The following is a 19,361-nucleotide window of genomic DNA, read 5'->3' as shown; positions in this document are numbered from 1 at the left end:
GGCCCTTAATTGATTTGGTATATTAATCTGTGGCACAGACAGTCTGGGTTAGGCTCTGTTGGAAACCAATGCTCAAAAAAAAAAAAAACCCATAAGGATCACATGGATACGACTTTCAACACCAATGCATGTGCTCGACGTCTCTCAAACATGAGAAGACTACATGATGGGTGTAAGTAAATGGGTGGGGTGTTTGTGGAAGTCATTGCTTGCTTAGCAGTAAGGCAGCTATCAGAAAAGCAAGCAAATTGCTTTATTCATCCTTATACAAAAAGTAGTCATGACCCCCTACCCTCCCATTTAATCCTGATAATATACAGTGGGGGTGTCGATGGTCCAACATCTTTCAGTTCCGTCTTGAAGTTTACTTTTCTATTGAGGTAATTTCCTTAGTAATGTGATGTTTGTAATGTGACAGCAGTTGTTCAATATCCTGTGCTGGGAAGTCATAATGACAGGTTCAACCACGCTGACTATGATTTTATATTTAGCCTTAGATATTTAAAACATCTCAGCTGAGAAAGTAAAGAACCATATTTGTCTATCTAATAGATCATCAAATCATTCAAAGGTTGGGTGTGTGTTATATATTTTTAGTGTGTAATACATTTTAGAAAAAAAGTTGCCTGTCTCTCAGTCTAATTGCACCAATACATTATGTTCTTTTTATGAAAGCCTTAAATGTTCTTAAGAAGCTAAATAATGCCATTAGGAATTAACCATAACATTCCCAAAAAGCCCTGTATCAGTGTACTGGAAATGGATAGATCAAATTCTTAAAAAATAAAGAAGATACTGTGACTACTAAAGACAATGCCAATAACGTATTCCGATTCATTTTATATAACTGAAAATAAAGATAGCCATTCAAATGTTCATCTTTCCTAAATCCGCACTTAATTCCAACCAACCATATCTCATTGCTCCGTAAAAGACTGTCTTTTGTGCCCAAATCCAATTTCCACTTATTTGATTGGATTAAAGATGTTAGCCTGCTTGCACGGAATTCGCTTCACATAAATTTAGATTTGATTAAGAAATATAGATTCTGGATGCTCTTTTTTGAGAATTACACTTACATTTATTCTTTGACCTCTTTGTAGATGATCAAATTGCGTAGCAAAGTTATCTTCAAATACCTTCATTCCTCATTACTCCTTTCCCAAATATTAATATTTCAGAAAAATACAGTCAATGCTATCAATGATAATGTTGAAAGTGATTCACTGTTGTGCATATTTATTCAGAATTTAGGAGCTAGACAGAATAATATAGAAATAATGACTACCTAGATCCCAAAATATATCTAGGCATTTAAGTGCTGAAGTATCCTTTCGACAAGCATCCTACTTTTCTCTCTTATCCTAGTTTGACTTCTAGGCAAAATCATATTTTTCTTAATCTTATTCTTTGATATATTCAGTGACGTATCCTGCCAGGGCAAGGGGGCAAGCATGCTCTCTGGCTCAGTGGGTCCAGTTAAAAGGCAGATCACTGATCACACCAACCGACCATTAACATCATGGAGCACCGTGCCGAGTCAGCACAGCCTCCTGGCAGCCATAAAAAAGTTGAGCGTTGGGGTAGGTTGTCATGTCCCGATGCCCAACACTAATGACAGTGACTAGTAGGGGGTGTCTTGCCGTACTGCCCTGGCATAGGCTTAGGGCAGTGCCAAAGTTAAAAATGCCACTCGCTATATTTGTGTTTTTTAACAGTTAGTGTTTGTAATAGTCTAAAAAATAATAACTTTTTTAAGTTTTACTTTTTTTAAAAAAACTTGTTAAAAGAATGTGTGATGTCACCCTGATCACATTACACAGATGGTATAAAATGACTTATTGAGAGAGTATTTATCAAAATAATCGTTAGGGGTTTACATTTAGAGAAATAACAAAGACATATTAAGGTGTTATGCAAGATATCATGATTAAGAGATACGAGGATAGTAATCTCTCCTGACCAGTTTTATGGAGCCATTTTTGCACAGAATATATTTTATAGATGGGAATCCATCATCTGTGTTAATCTAAAACGGACAGGTCTGCCACAACATATTTGAAAGAATCTCTATCAGATATTGCGACAGAGAATATACAAAAGGCAATCTATCTTTTTGAGAAATCTTTTTTTTTTGATAAATAGGCAACATAAAACAATTTCAGCAATTTTATCTTGGTTTTTTTACCTTGATAGATTTCCCATAAATCTATACAACATAGTCTATAGACACTATACCTTTAAAAATACTGGTGCACACTAAATCATTTGACTACATCAATTTTGAGGTATTTCATCTGAATTTAAGATTGGCAGCATCTCATAGGGCTTAGCACAGAGCTGTCACTTTTCCAAATCTTGCACTTTCCATTCTGTAGTCAGTACCCCAACATATCAGGTGTCCAAACTGGGACACCTACATTGGGGTCATGGTTACATAGGTCCTGGGTGCGTTTAGAGGTGGGCTAGGATGGGACTATCCACCAACTTTATCCATGCAGCCACTTTGTTATGTATTAAAGCAGAACACCAGGATATGAAATCATATTATGGCATTCTGTGTCAATATATCGCAAGATGGCCACGCGAGATCCACAACTGAGATCTCTGCTATGAAAGAACATACCCTGATCAAATTCATAGCTTATTGAACTGCAGAAAATGGGATGTTAAGAGGTGGCAGTTTCTAGACAGGGTAACAAATCCATGACCAGGTTCGACCTGCTTTTGCCTACTGCCACACCAGGCCTGTGCTATACATGGCAAGCCCTGCCCTTTGACCAAAGCAATACCTCAAGGTGAGGGAGAAGTTCTCAAGCATGCACATGGCGTAAATCCACATCACAGAGGAAGAGGCTGTCTGCAGAGCGGAGTGAAGAAGACTGTCCACAATTGTCTATAGTTTCTATTCCAGATCAATACCCCAAACTAATCCTGTATTTCCATTCTGTAGAAAAAATCCCAGCAAATTCCATAGCCTTGGTATTTTGTTAGCAACGGGCCTCTGCTCTACTCTGTAACTCCTACTTAAAATGCCTGTAAGCTGTTCCTGGGGCCCTTGATACCCTCCCTATCACAAGACAAACAAACTAAAAGGAGAATTAAACCCAGAGATTAATTCCATTCAGTGCCTAAACTTAACATCTCATACATATGTAACTTGGAACCTCGGTGATAGAGAAAATTGCACTGCACTCCTTAAGGCTGTATTTAAGGGTATTTATAATTATCAAAATCCCGAGAGATGTGTTTAAAATATTCAATGAATCAAACAGCTGGGAACAAACTTGTAAAGGCAGTTAATGTTCAGTCATCATTGGAATTAACTACTGGAGCGTCATCTGCATTAACAGGTCTAACAAGATGGCTGCATGTTTTACTTGAAAAATTACAAATTAAAAACCAGAATATTTGTCAGTATTTTTTGTTTTGTGAACAATTGATTTTGCCTACTCCAACGACACTCCTGCTTTTTTGATCAGCCATTGTCATTAGAAGGTTCATATCTTGCCACATGGTCACCTTTGTATTCCTCACAACTTTCATGTTTTTTTTGGTGGCAAAGCCCCGTTGTTTGCTTGATAGTCCTGATTTTTGGGCACCGTCCTGCTGAGCTGCCTCACTGTCCTGCTTTTGTGGGAGGTGGGGATCATGGCATGGTTTTGGAGATCCTCTACTCTCCCATAACCACGCAAGGAAGATGTAACAGTTGTATTAATCTTACAGCATAGACCTGCATTGCAGCTCCCCTGTGGCCACCTTGCAACACTATGAAGCATCGGGATACGTAGGCAGAAAGTCCTGCCCTTCTCACCCATAATCCCCCACCCTCTCTGCCTCTGGTCACACCCGCTGCTTTGGACACCTAAAATGTTGGGGGCATGCCTTTGTTGCACCTTTGCCCCAAAGAATCACTAAGAAATATCACTCCGTAAAACACGCTACACAACATAGCATCTCCAAGCAAAGAGATTTGCTTTCTTAGCATTCATCAAGACCAGCACCACTAAGCAGTGTCTTCCAAGGAGCTTGACCTTGACTCGACTGGAGGGTCAATGCAGCCAAATCTATCTCCTTGAAACAAAAAATATCTGAAGGGCATTATATGCCCAGATTATTTCCTGTAGACAGATATCTTCCGAGAAAGTAGATTTTTTTATATAGTAGACCACTCTTTGTTTGAACCAGCTGTTATAGGTCTGTATTGGCTAAATGGTTTTATGTAGTGATGATGAACAGCTGCAAAATACACCACCCTACTGTGTGATGGATGTTTTCTTCGGAGATAATAGAATGTTATTGTAAATACAACCTTTATTGTCTTTCATGGAATGAGACATAAGAGTATATTTCATGTGCTCGCTGAATCCTTTATACGTTATAAGTAAAGCATTTCATTATCCACAAGATCCCTGCTTACAAATGAATTCTTACCCACAGAGGAGACTCAGCAAAAGTCAATTACTGCCCCTGTTTTAAAGCGCCAAGTTATTACATTTAGAATGAAGGAAGGCAAGCTTGCTCCTTCCAGCCTGGGAGCGCTCTGAGAATTGGAGGTCTCTTATAAGTACAGAGGAGGAATTATTGATCTGAGTAGCCATGGAAAATACTGTAGGTTTTTTGTTTGGCTGCGAGCCTCGGAGAGATACCAAACATCGGCTTACTAGATACACTGTGCATTTCTAGTTACTTTTAGACTTTGCCTGATTCTTTTAAGATATAGTGCTGAGCCATAACACCACCCCATGCTATTTAAACCTCAGAGAAATAGACCTAAAATGGATTGTAAACTTCTCTGTATGTTTCTGTAGAATAGTATTTGTACTCGTTTCCCATTGTTCATACTACGGGCTAATCAATAAAGATGATCACTGCTTCTTGCAGTGGTACATGAGTTGTTTTTCACATTATTCACAGGGTTTTTATAGGAATCTTATTTTAAAGAAAAATGTGATTTAACTCTTTGACTGCATTCCTTTTATGCAATTGTTTCATTAAACATTAGACTTTGCCAAACTATACAGTTAACATTTAAGCAGGGTAGCACTGACGTGCAAGGGATAGATTATTTTCATTATGGCAAACTCTACTGTGCATCATTGTGCAACCCAACAAAGGTTGATCTACATTAGGTACTTGGTGACACGCCAGGTATAGGAGACAGGGTAGGGATCTGCAAAGCAGAACTGGTATCACCAAAACATTGCACAGGGTAGCAGGAACCTCGTGCAGAAGGGCAAGGCAAGATCTTAGTCAAGACAGACCTAGGTTGGGTATAGTACAACGGGACCCGAGGCATTAGTACAAAGGGATAAGGCAGGAGCAGAGGTCAAGACATGGTTCAGGATTCGATGGTGACAGCACAGCAGGATAATACAACACATGGTCAAGGCAAGAAACTGGAAACCAGTGCAGGATAAGGGAAAGAAAGTGCACACTCAGCAATTAAAACCGGGCGTGTAGACCTTTAAAAATATAAGGCACGTGTCTTTGCCGAGTAGCACGCATGTGCGCTACTCAGAACTGTGGGGGTCAGCCTCAACCTCCACCGAAGAAGAGGATTCCTCACTGTTTTCTTGAAGCACAGTGGAGCAAAGTAAGAACCACCCTGCCATGCACCCCTGCTCAGCAGGTACAGTGAGGCCATGCCCCTGGGGTTCTCACCATTAGTACGAGTGGTGAGTGGTACTGGAGCAGCAGTGACCTGTGGGCAGGTGTGACACTTGAAAGGTTGCATACATTTTGGAAACACCTGTTTGTGAGTCATGAGCTTGACAACCAGGGGCGGGCTGGGCCGGGGGCAGTTGCCCCCCAGGCCGCCCGAAATATAATCTAAACGACCGCTGGGTGCTGATGCCGCCGGCCGGCGCTACTTTAATACGTTTTTTTAAAATGTAATATGGCAAGCCGGATCGGCTATTAAATGAAAAAAAAAATAGTATTAAAGCAGCGCCGGCCGGCGGCATCAGCACCCAGCGGCCGTATGCGATGGCCACCAAGTGATGGGAGCAGGGTGAGGGGTGAAATCTCCGCCCCCTCGCACTCACCTTTCACCCCTCACGCTGCTCCCATAGCTATGCGGCCATCAGACTGCTGGAAATCGAATCTAAACGGCCGCTGGGTGCTGATGCTGCCGGCCGGCGCTACTTTAATACTTTATTTATTTTTAATATGGCAAGCCGATCCGGCGTATTAAATAAATAAAAAAAAGGATTAAAGTAGCTCCGGCCGGTGGCATCAGCACCCAGCGGCCGTTTAGGTAAGGTTTCCAGCAGTCTGAAAGGTGAGGGGTGAAAGGTGAGTGCGAGGGGGCGGAGCCACTTCACGTGAGTTGCCCCCCAGGCCTTAGGCTGCCAGCCCTCCCCTGTTGACAACCAAGCTAGTAAATTGATATACATAGTTTAAAGTGATTTGCACTTTTCCTACATACTATTTCTTACAATCCTAGAAATTGACCCATGCAATAGTGTTTAGATATGGAATATCCCTATTACAAGGTATATATCGTGGGGGGTAGCATCCAAACTTACAGCCTTTGTAAGGGGTTAGGGTATGGTCAGTAAAAGACAGAGGACTTCAGGACAGGAAATTGATCAACTAATTCTAATTCTGCCACAGGCTGCTACTGCTCTCAAATTCCACATGGTATACTTTTAACCTAAATATCTCCAGTTATTAGATGCCACAACCATGTGATCGGTAATGTATTCCATGGCTGGGTTTTGAGTACACGGCTTAAGACAAGTTCTCTTACCCTCTATAGACCAGTGATAATCGCTTTTACTTTCAGCTCTTTTATCCTGTTAATATGTTGCGAAATGTTACTTCTTTCTTTAGTGTAAATTTGTCTGGGACATGTTCCACTGTTACTGATAAACCATCAATGCGGCTCTTAGCACTGCAGCTGCTTCTATCAATACTAATTAATATGGGTTAATTAGCAGCAGCCTACAAAGTACTGAAGCATGGAACCAAAAGCCTGATTTGCAATTAGAAACACAGACGCATAGCATTTGATGTCAGATAAGAACCATTTGGTCCATCTAGCCTACGCATTTTTGTGGATGTGAAGACTCAAATCAGCCCTTGGTCTCGTCTTAGATTCAGAATAGCTGTATGTCCTTTCCACGCTTGTTTAAATTCCCTTTATTAACTGTTTCATTTTAGTTTATGACATCTTGTTCTAACAGTCCTCCTCCTACTGATTTAATTGATGTATTTATAATGTATAGAATTGTATAATTATGCCAATGGTCGAGGTATACTCTTTTCTTAGATAAAGTGGATATTAATGGAATTGACGCACACCTATTTCCACTGGTTCTGCAATGCTTGTTGTGTGTGTTTACTGCTCTTTCCTACACTCTTATTGTAATAGCACAAAATCGGGCATAAATAGAAACCATGGGTCCTGGTGTGAAAATTGACCCCCCCCCCCAACTTCAACAGCTAGTGTGTCCTCATTGCCCCCACACAACTAGTCTGTGCCCTCTTTGCCCTTTGCGCCCCCTTCCAGCATACAACATATGTAAACACACTTACACAAAATTACGGACACATCCATGCTCACACACATACAAGTATACAACCATGCTCACATACATACGTTTATATACATATATCCCACCTCCTGCCCCTGCTTACCTCTCAGCGCTCCTGCAGCCTTGTCACTGGCTGCTCGCGTACAGTGTGCGAGTAGCCTTGTTTTCACCGTATAAGGGACCTCAGTACAAAGAGACAGGAAGTAGGGTAGTTATGGCAGTGAGCACAATTATACCTGTACAATTCTCCTCCATGGGGTTCGAGGCTCAGAAGTTATCTAAACATTTTCAACACAACATGTAGAATATAAGCATTTGTAAGCTAAATTCCTCTAGTCAACCTTTTGCCCTTATGAATAAATCTAGTATTGGACATTACCGTTATTTGCTTGTCCACAGAAGTTTAGCTGACCTTAAGAGCCTTTAGAACATTGACCATAAAGCGTTGTGTAATACTTTCAAGTCAGCTCCTTAACAAACATGGTAATAAAATGTTTTCAAGTCAATTTCATCCAAGCAGGGGTTTAAATTCTGTACATACCAGTGAACATGGCTTGAAATCTTCATGGTAGCCATAAAATGGATATCTCCAAAGCCATATGCAGAAGAAAGCACAAACGCTAAATGCCAGCAGTAGCAGTGTAGGTGGTGTTGTACTTGGCTTCTTGGATTTTTCCAAGCAAACAAATACTAAGAAATGAAAACATTAAATGACCATCTAATCATACTGAAATCCTAAAGAGTCACCAGGGCAAGAGCCACATGGATTTTAAATATAAAATATACACTCACTGGCCATTTTACCCCTTTGCCTTCAGAAATGCCTTCATTTTTCATGGCATACTTTCTACAAGGTGCTGGAAACCAACTGGCCAGCTAATTCAGTTCCCAGTTATAAACCAAGTAGTCACAGCAAGTCAAACACACAAGCTTTTTAAACTGTACCCTTTTCTTAGAGTCTTAGGGCCTCAGGCTTAACGGCCTCTCTCTCTCCCTGGTGTCAGACTCCTCATGCCTCCAGAGGCTGACCTTTAAACATTGCCGTACAGGTTAATTGAATTCACCTGAAAGGGTTGGCTTCCATGTATTAACCCTTTCATGCTAGGAATATAGAGCGCTCCAACCTGCTACTGACATAGAAAGGCTCTCTAACTTTGCCACAATGTACATATTCTAACATACAGCATTCACTGCTTCTCCAAATCTCTCAAGAAAGAAAAAACCAAAAAAACGCAACAACTCAACATAATGTGTTTTCCCTATATTTGTTTCTATTTATGGATCCTTTCATAAGTGAATCCCCCATCCACAATCATAAAGGAAGCTGAAAGACTAAAATACCAGAAATATTATTCCTAATTCTTATTAAAAATATGTGAATTTGCATTATTATTATTAATACCCATGGCTTCCCAAATACATATTAATCGTGTATGCTTGAGTTTTTTGATGTTTTTTAAAGGTCCCTACTGTCGTTTGGTCAACTGTATTATTCCTGTTTAACGAATAATGCGATTAAATGGTTAACCCTCGGATACTAATTCCAAATGCTTCCCTGAATAATTTATTTTTGTGTTCAGCTAGATTATCGTTTAAAAACCCATTTGCTGCACATGACTTGGACTAAGGCCAAACATTTTGTGCAGGATACAATGACACACGAAGCAGAGAAGTGTGTCTTTATCTGACTGGCTATACACAACGGTGATTATCAGATAATTAAAATAATAATGTAGTCATTACAAAAGACTCCAAATCCAAATAGCTCCTAGCCTTCCACAGACAGAAAATGTCTGCTAACATATTAATATTTTGTCTTTTAACTTAACTTTCTGCAACATGTTCTGCATTTTTCGTAGAATTCGGTTTCTAGATTGTGGACAGTGCATTTAGCAATACCTTATGTGTTTATTCCAGTAACAAACTAATCTTGTGGCGTCTCACATACAAGGCATCTCACATTCATGACTTGAACTCTCAGGGTTTTACTCAGAGTCTCCGGGTGAAGACCTCCTTCCCCAGGTCTCTGGGTCTCTTTCCTCCATGCCCTCTCCTGCCACCTCTTCTCCAACGTCTCACCCACTATATAGGGCCAGCCCAACAACTATGCACAGAAAGCCCCCTCATGCTCTGCTATCCCCATTTCCTCAAAAAACTACGTCCCCAGACGAGGGAGACATCTGGATAACCTACCCTGAGAAGTTCCCATTTGTGCACATGACCTTTGCAGTGAAGAGAATAGTAGCCGTTCCCTTCAGATTAAGCAACCTCTACCAATATCCAAGAAAAGCATCTGTAAGAGTATTAAATGAGGACGGGTTTAAATAAGAACCCAAATATTGGGATAGGTGTCGTAGGCTAGTACCATTCTGCCTCTGTTCCTTTCAATGGCCAAGGAGGGAAATCTGTTTGTTTTATTTGTTCACTTTCCACCTGATTTTCTGTTTGTATTCATAGCTGTTTACGTAATATTTTTCTTTTAAACAATCTTGAACACTGTGATATTCTTAAAAGCACCGAATATTCTGACTCTTGGAAAAAGAAAGACATCTTGATATAAAGGAGGGACAGAGCGCTTTTACTATCAAAGAAAGGACTTTTGTAACTGCTTAACATATATACATGTCAATAATGGCTGTGTTTATGGCACCCCAGGCGGCTGCCCGGTACTAAGACTGGCCCTTATGGTGCAGGCATCATATCTGCCTCAGCATCACTGTGCCGACTCCTACAGCTGCAAATCTTGGGACTGCTCTGGGAAATGGGACTGTTGGCCACTTTGGGTGGTGCATATACAGTATATAATACACATACTAAGAAAGGTCATGAGTTCTGTAAACCATAAAGTATGTTTTTGTTCTTTTGTGGCAGGGTGACACCATTGCGTCTTGTGACTCATATGGAGTGCTGAAGCTTTGGGATGTTCGGAAAGTGGCAGCAATGTTAACGATCGATTTAGGCCCATACCCAGGAAACCAAGTGGCCTTTAACCCCTATGGTAAGTACAGTATGAAATGCAAAGGTGGATTAACAACGGGACATTTTCCCCAGGGAGCCAGGAAACAAGGGGCGCACATCAGCTTTCTTTGCTGCAGTGTAATTTATCATACATTGGGATGAATACATAGCGGTGATTTGGGATTCCACTTATTGTGTTGGGCAGCAGAGATATTTACAGAATATTTAGAAACACATTTTCTGCTGTATGATCAATGACAACGGAATTATCTTCCTACTTCTATGGATAAATTAAAAAACGTACCGGAAATATGGAAAGGAAATGTAGCATGGCACGGTTGCCCCACCTGACCTTGATCTACCCCTGCTGAGATACATCAGCATATATACATGGGAGCCTGATGATGTCGGTGGGGAGCCATTACAAGCGGGGCTAGCTCCAACCATTTTATATTTCTAAGATGGTGGTGGGGGGGGGGATGGCTATGGGTTGGGGTGTTTTCAGGATGCAGCCCAGAGCCCCCGAGAAGCTTCACCCAGAGTCTCCTGGCAAAACCCCAGGAGATCCCAGGTATGTACATCCGCTGTAAAGGGAGATGTTTCTCTTTCTGGAGTGACAAATGGCCTTCTTATTAGGAATTATTTTCTTTTTATGTTAAATTAATATCTGTAAACATAATTGTGTATTTTTTTGGTAGCCAACCTTGTCTTCCTTGAAATTATATAAAAGGGGTACTTAAAACATTTACCAATTTCCTCTCTAAATTCTGCCCTCTCTCTACAATTATGATTATCGTGCAGCAAATGAGTTATTTTTGCCAGTTGTCTGGTATTTATTTTGTGAACTTAATCCCACAGAACACACCAACACGTAGTTCACCTATCATTCTTTAGTATGAGGACTTTGAAATCCAGTGAAAAACAATTTGGAAGCTTGCTGTTCATCGAAAAATGTGTTTTCATGTCATTTGCCCTTACAGGGATTGATTTTAAACATGGTTTTAACGCGGGGAAAGAAACGCGAGAGACATTGTGATTTAAAAAATGATATTTTCCTTCATGCTCAAACGGAAGGAGTTGGCTTTGTGTCACAAATTCGTGCTGAAGGGGTTGTAAAGTGTGACCCAGCGGTTTGCAACCAGATATCGGGAATATAAAACACTCCTTAGGCCTTTTTAGAATCACGAAAAACTGATTCCTAAATTGGCCGGCTGAAAAACCGTGAACGTTTAGTTATAAATCAGTGCATGAACTTTGTATACTTGTGGTGTATCCGAACGGCGGAATATTTTTCATGCTCTTGTTTATAGCCTCTGGTAGTTAATGCTCTTGGCTTCAATTTCATCAATACCCAGAAGTGATTAATATGAAGCTTGTTTTGTCTTCAGCTTAGAGCTGCTGGCTTCACACAAGTAAGCAGAACACGCTAACAACAAAACATCAATACCAAAAGTGTGTTTATTCGCCATTTCCTTTGCAGATAGCAGGAATGTTGGGGTGTTTTTAGTGGATGACTTGAAGGATCACCAATGGATGAAACACTGGGGGCATGAGATATGGACAAGGTCTTTTACCTTTGTTTTATGTGTCTCGGTTACTACTGATCCTACCCGGGAATTTTCTGTCTCTGGCTAACTGGAGACCCCCTTTGAGGTTAGGAGGTCCCATTGACGTTTTTGTTCATGGTGAAACGACTGGGGCGTGTCGCTTCCACAACCCAGAGTTTTCCCATGGTGACCCGTATGGGAATGCTACTGATGATCTATTTAACAGTCCAATATTAGTGCGGTGCCTAACTCTGTGATATAAACAAATCCAATTGGAGAGGAAACCCAGCTGCACTGCGGGTGTATGAGAGACCACTCTGTGCCCCCGATACTGGGTGAACCTCTCAGGCAGCCTTCAAGTCAATGGCACGGAGACCTCTAAGCCATGTTTAAGTTCCTAAATTGGGGAAAAGGTTGGGGCCAGTGTCAATACAGCAGAAATCATCTATCTATCTATCTATCTGTCTATCTGTCTATCTATCTGTCTATCTATCTATCTATCTATCTGTCTGTCTATCTATCTATCTATCTATCTATCTATCTATCTAGCATACGGGTGCGCAGTAGCTCATACTTTCCCCTACATACCAGTAACTACGACTCTGCTATGTCTAATCTTTCTCTCTGCCATTTTTCCATCTCTATAAGCGGTGAATGAAATTACATTTGAATATTTGTTTTAAATTTAATTTCAGATAAACATTGCAAGCACTTATCTCAAGGGCTCACTAGAAAGCTTCACATCCAAAACCAGTAATGTGCTGTTTGCTCTGGATGCTGAATTGGAAATACACATCCATTTAGCTGTGTCTTCTATTCAAGGATTACCCCATTTATGAAATCAACCTTCTGAGATTAGAAGCGATTGATATCTTTTCAATTTGCCAGTGGCACCCAGTGCACAATTACATTGAAATCGCTTGAGGAATACCTCAAGCCCTTGCTTCATTTGACTTCGATTTAGAGGTCATTTATATAACAAGAATTGCAAAAAATTACCCCAGAAGAGCAATTTTTCTAAAGATGCTTGCCTGCAAAATCAGTTTCTACTGTAATATTATGGACCCCCGTAAGCAGCAAAGCAAAAAAAGCCCAGCAACCTATAAAGTAAAAACACCATTCATAAGTCACCACAAAGTAACAACTTTCCACTTATCCATGTAATTAATTAATTCATATATATATATATATATATATATATATATATATATATATATATATATATATATATATATATATATAGAAGGGCCTTCTACATGGTGGAAGCATAGCATTATCCAAAATGTCTTTGTATGCTGAAGGGGACACAACTATATATATAGTATAGATACTTTATGATAAATGCACTTGGATCATATAGAGTATGTTCCCAAAACCTATACTACTGAGAGTGAAAATTAGTTTCTGTAAATGGGCACTCCGGTGTCCCAGACAGCCCTCTAAACAAAGACAAACATATTAAAGTTTATTTAGCCAAACATGTATTACTTATCCTCTAAGACAGCGATTCTCAACCTGTGGGTCGCGAACCCTTTGGGGGTCGAACGACCCTTTCACAGGGGTCGCCTAAGACCATCGGAAAACACATATTTCACAATATATAATTACATAATTTTATGGTTGGGGGTCACCACAACACGAGGAACTGTATTAAAGGGTCGCGGCATTAGGAAGGTTGAGAACCACTGCTCTAAGAGAAGTTGCAGCTCCAGAGCTACAGTCTCCTGCTTGATCTGACACTTCACACCACTGACTGGCAGCCAATTGAAAACAGAGGGAGTCTTGTTATTCCCTCCGGAACGTTCGCCAAGCCAGTGCTAGAACTTGAAGCGAGGAAAGGGGCAAATGCATATGGCAGAGCTTTATTAATATTTATCTAGAATGTAAGCCTGTTTGTTCATTGTACAGAACTGCGCTAAATAAAACAATAAATAATAATAATAATAATAAACCTGACCACAAAGTATGCTTGAAAATACATACCGGGGGTTATTTGTAAAAATGATTCTTGTGTATAATTTAAAAAGTCTATGCACCACAGCAACCACTGGAATGGTACAATTAGTACAATCGTGCTATTGGTGACTATTGTGATAAAGTAGATTTTCAAACTTTGAACCAGGATCCCTTTTTACATAAATCCCCATTACAAAGAAAATATTTCTAACCAATTACGTTTGATGCTTTTATTGAACATTTTAGGTGGCCCGAGATTATTGATGGTTTCTCTGGAACCAGTCGCTCTAGGGCATGAGTAATAATTAATTACCCTACCTGTAATAGAGCCTGTTCTTTTATCTGTGCTAAATGCATGTTCCGCAAACTTGTTAAAATCGCTATAAATCTCTTGATATGCTAAATAAGTTGACCTTGGTTCTAATATTCTCCTTAAAGTTGTCTGTGTTGAGCTTGTATCTCGGAACAAAAAGCTTAAAGAATAATATTGGGAATCCTTCACAGTTTTGCTGAGATTAAAAGCAGCCAGTGACCTCCTGAACATGGATGTGTTCCTGGCAATCATGTCCTTCGACGTATGTCCTCTAAATTCAGTGCGTGTCAGATTACATGTTACATGTAACATGTTTGACGGTTTAATGTCTGTACATTTATGATTTAGCAATTAAATATCTCTTTTTCCTGGCAGTGATTAACAATGCATTCCTGGGACCGCTCAAATTCTGAGATGCCCCTCCAGGATTTTTCTTTGCGCTGCAGGATCAGATCACGTACGCCAACCACTAATTCACAATGAAAAGAAGAGAGAGTAAATTAAGCGATTGGAGAAAAAAAGAGATATGTGATGAAAGGAGAGAGGTGAGGAGAAAGGGGAGAGATAAAGAACATGGGAGGAAATGATGAGAATAAAGAGAGGTGAAGAGGGGAGAGATAAAAAGAGAGTGGAGAGATAATGACAAAATGGATAGAGAATTAGAAAGGGGAAAGTGTTTGTGTTGTGAAAGTGTCATGGAAAGTTTGTCTAGAGGCAGGTAAGCGTGTGGGTGCAAGGGCAAGTGCAATCCAGGATGTTTGTGCGTAAGGGCGAAAGTGAAAGGTGTATATGTGTGTATGTTGACAGTCTATATGTACTATTAATGTTTTGGTCCTAAAAGGAATAGAATGATTTATTGTAACACATTTTAACCTAGGGACACTATTCAGTAGGAAAAAAAATGATAGTTTGTTAAAATGCCCGCCATGGACCATGTCTGTGCCTGTCCCTGGTTAAAATGAGTGTGTCAGTGTACAGGGTTATAATAAGTGTGTGTCGGGCGTTTAGAGTGTACAAGTAAAACTGTGTATGTGTCAATGTATAGTGTTAGACTGTGTGTGTCAGTGTATGATGTTTGTGTGAAGGGATTGTTAGTTTATGGTGTGCATGTATCAGTGTACATTGCTACAATGAGTGTATGTGTGTTAGTGTACAATGCTAAACTATCTGGAGTGTGGTGTTAGAATGAGTATGTGTGTGGGGTTGTCAGTGTATAGTTTTTGAGTGTTTTTTGGGGGGCAAGTACAACAGTAGACTGTTGGCTGTTACAGTGAGTTAGAGTGGGCATTGGGTACCAGTGTACAGTGTTAGACTGAGTGTGTGTTAGTGTACGGTGTTACAGTGAGCGTGGATGGGGGTATCAGTGTATACTGTTAGACTGTGTTGGGTGTCAGTATACAGTGCTAGTGTCCACGTACAGTGTTAGAGTGTGTGTGTGTTGTATACATTGTTTGAGTGTCAGTGTATGGTACTAGTGTTCACATACAGTGTTAGAGTGTGTGTGTGTTGTGTACATTGTTTGAGTGTCAGTGTATGGTGTTAGAATGTGTGTTAGTGTTTATGTGGCTGCATATAGTGTTAGGGTGTATGAGCACTAAGCAGTGGAAAGGCTGTACAGAGTACAAAGCAGAATAGTTCATTCCTGTGCCTGCATGAGAACAATTGCTCTGCCTCATACTTTGTACGGCTTTTTTTACTACTCGATCCTGCTAGGTCTTAAAAAGAGTGTAAAAGAATGGGGGGGGTGCAAGAGAATAATCTTGCCTGTGGTGCCACTTAATCAAGGACTCATCCTGGATACAGTGCTGAGAAGCAACTCATGTAATGCCCCCCATGACCAAGAAATATAACAGATCAAGTTTAGATATTAACTCTAAGAGGTTGGCAATCATTAGCCAGACAAGAGCATGATATTTACCTTTACGGTCGCTCACATTCAATGCTTTAATGTGCAGCCGTAGACCGGATGCATTCAGCTACACGCTACGCAAAACACACGTGTGTCATTTAGCAGTCACCTGGCCTTTAAGTGCCTGTAAGCCAGGGACACCTTTCTTCCCCAGTCCGACACTGAACTCGAGATATACAGAATGGGAGGAAAGTTTATCTGTATGGTGGTATTTCTATTGTAGAATATGCAGACTTTCTGTTTCAGCATACTAGTATTTAAGTGTATTTTATTAATATTAACTAGCAGAGAAACCCAAAATGTTACGCATACAGTTTAAATATCGAGGCCCCTCAGAGCATGTGTCAAGGGAGAGACATGGGTTCCTCGATTATATTTCGCCGCACCTTTCTTTAAGACAAACTTGTGATCAGTGCTGAGTCTGAAAAACCCTAGAACTGTAAAACGTGGCTCTATCAACCTTATGTCAGATCATATTAAGTGCGAGGTCTTCTATTAAGTCCAAGTCCTTGGGTAGTTTCCAATGATAAGAATAGCTGTGGCCGCAATAACCCTCTCGGATACTCTTTAAATCTGCCCTTAAAATGTTTTTCACGCCCAAGGCTGTGTGATATTTATTTATATATTCCCCCTACTTATGTTGACAGAATGATGCGAATCCTCTTTTTTTGAAGGCTGGAATTAATTAACCCTTTACTTTGAACACAAACGAACACACACACACGCACACACTGTTGTTTAATAAATGGAAGAGTTTCTGTCGCCTGCTTTGAAAGTTGCAGCACTGCATCTGAGTCCTGGCTTAAATACAAGTGTTTAATCTGCTAATTAGTTCCCTCCTGTCGGCAATCAGTTAGATGCTGAGCATCCTTGAAGGTCAGTTTGTCCTTCTTCCATTGAATCTTTTAAAGAGACTATACTTGGCCAGCATCAGCACCTGGATAGCTGCCTGCCTCGAGACTTAGTCGCTCGGACATTTCACTTGAATTTTGGAAGGAAACATGAATAGTGATGGCCGTAGACATCTGAGGTTGTTGGCAGCCGCGGCAGCCTGTATATTGCTTGTCTACTACCAATGGCTAAAGCATTCCTGCTTTATTAACCTGTCGTGGGCAGAATTGTGCATTGTGGAACACTGGCACTCAGTGAGTTAAAAATATTGTCTTTTTCTATTTATTTTTGCATTTCAATAAAATTTACAGACCTGGCTCCCTGCTCATTCTAAATCTTGCTCTTGATTTCCGCTATGCTGATAATATTTATGCAATCAACAGCCACCGCAGCGACCTTTCCAAATATTTTTGCACTTTTAGCTATTCTAAATGTTTCAATTTTACAGACATTACTGTTTCCACCTGATTGCTTATTACAGGGAAACGATACCCAAAATATAATTTAACCATAATAACCCTTAGAAAGCGAGCCTTGTATTCCACCGTCAGCATTTTGTGTTGCGTAAAGCTCCGACCTGCTGATTTAAAAGGATACAGTCAGTAAGTCAATGCGGCTGGAAATGAACTGTTTTTAGTTTTTGTAATCATACTGATTGCCAAGTATTATATAAACAGGGATTTATGTGGCATCATTGTTTCATAATTTTTATCACCATGCAAGTAATGTTATTTCATAAAAATGACCTTAGGATAAGTTTAGTAACTTATCATACTCTCCAACATTTCAGGTGTCTAAAGTGGGACACTCTTGTTGGGGCGTGTGGCTAGAGGTGGGGAGGGAAAAAGGTAGGAGGGTGGGGATGGGGTCAAGAGGGACCATGGATGGGATCTACAATTGGGCTACCTACTCACTTTACTCTACCATCGCCAGGAGGCCATACAGACCTCCATCGATTGTGCAGTTCCCTTGGCCATCAGAGGAGGCCAGAAGATCTCCCCAGCAAGCCGGTGATCCCCACTGCCTGCAAAAGTGGAACAGTGGGGCAGCAATGCTGGACAGTTCCCAAAAATTGGGACTGTCTTTCAAAGTTGGGATATTTAAGTGGTATGGCTGTGGTGGCAACCTGGTGCCATGTATTTTGAATGTTTTGTATCGTTTGTATATATAGCATCTGTGTTTATGAAATAGAATAATAACAAATTGCTACACTAATGAAATCTAATAAATCCTATTTTATATTTTATCTTTCATTTTTGTTAATGTTGCCTGACAGGCCTAAACACGCTCATCTGATTTACATATATAGGTAGAATAAGTCTCTAATCACCATATAATGGGACCGTGGGACTCACTTAAACCTATATTGAATCTGCTGTAAGCATGCTTATAATATTAATATAAACACAAGGTTATTGTTTAATGTTAATTGGCAACAGTTATAAGAGTTTCAACCTTGCAATACCTTGAGCACAAAGAACAGAAAATGGATTTATACATGAAATTGTGTAAATAACATGCCCCGTCCTCCCTCCAGACCTCTAGTCATTTGAAATAACGGGAGATATTGCAATTTCAAAATTTTATATTAACCCTTTCGTGTTCTCTCATTGGCGGCAGTGGTTATGGCAGCGGGGGCGATGGGGATTTATCTATGGAATGTTTATAAAACAACGCAAGGATAAGCATACATTATATGAGCCTAAACATTAATGTATACCCTTAACCCTTATTTATAGACGCATAAGATATTGTTATGTTGTTTCCCCACATGCCAGATAAAGGATTTTTAATTGAACCCTATGTTAAATTATTATTTCTATATTTTTTATCCCTAGACTGGAAATACCCTGGTAACTTGAGCAAAATGTTCCATCTGTCATTCTCTTGAACTGATTAAATACACAGACCACTCTGCTCAGAGATGTCTGTACTTGTGCTGAAGGATTGATCCCTGACCTTTCTTTAAATTCTGTAAAGAACCATTTGTTCCTTTACCTTTATATCTCTTTTAAACGACAGTAGGGCATTGCCTAGAGATGGAACATTTCGAACCGACCTCATGAGGCCCGATATAAGGTTTAGTGCTAATTCACCATATATCTCTGCAATTTAAGTTTTCACGTACACTTCATAATGGCATAACCTAATGGAATTGAATATCATTGATTTCTGCAACAAAGTGATTGCATACATTTTATTATGCATGGCAAAATGTCAACCTGCGTAATATGTATGAAGGTATA

General features: G+C 40.1%; 1 protein-coding gene across 2 annotated transcripts in view; it reads left to right on the top strand.

Annotated features, from left to right (window-relative positions):
• SPAG16 (sperm associated antigen 16) overlaps positions 1–19,361 on the top strand; it is a 290,439-nt gene that overhangs the window by 192,359 nt on the left and 78,719 nt on the right. For both annotated transcript variants that reach the window (XM_053470842.1, XM_053470840.1), the window contains exon 15: positions 10,413–10,539. In XM_053470842.1, the coding sequence (XP_053326817.1) occupies positions 10,413–10,539 (127 nt within the window). The remainder of the gene's footprint in view (positions 1–10,412; positions 10,540–19,361) is intronic.

The sequence above is a fragment of the Spea bombifrons genome, chromosome 7 (assembly GCF_027358695.1).
Source record: "Spea bombifrons isolate aSpeBom1 chromosome 7, aSpeBom1.2.pri, whole genome shotgun sequence".
In the NCBI taxonomy this organism is placed as follows: domain Eukaryota; kingdom Metazoa; phylum Chordata; class Amphibia; order Anura; family Pelobatidae; genus Spea; species Spea bombifrons.
This window is presented reverse-complemented; position numbering and strand designations above follow the sequence as displayed.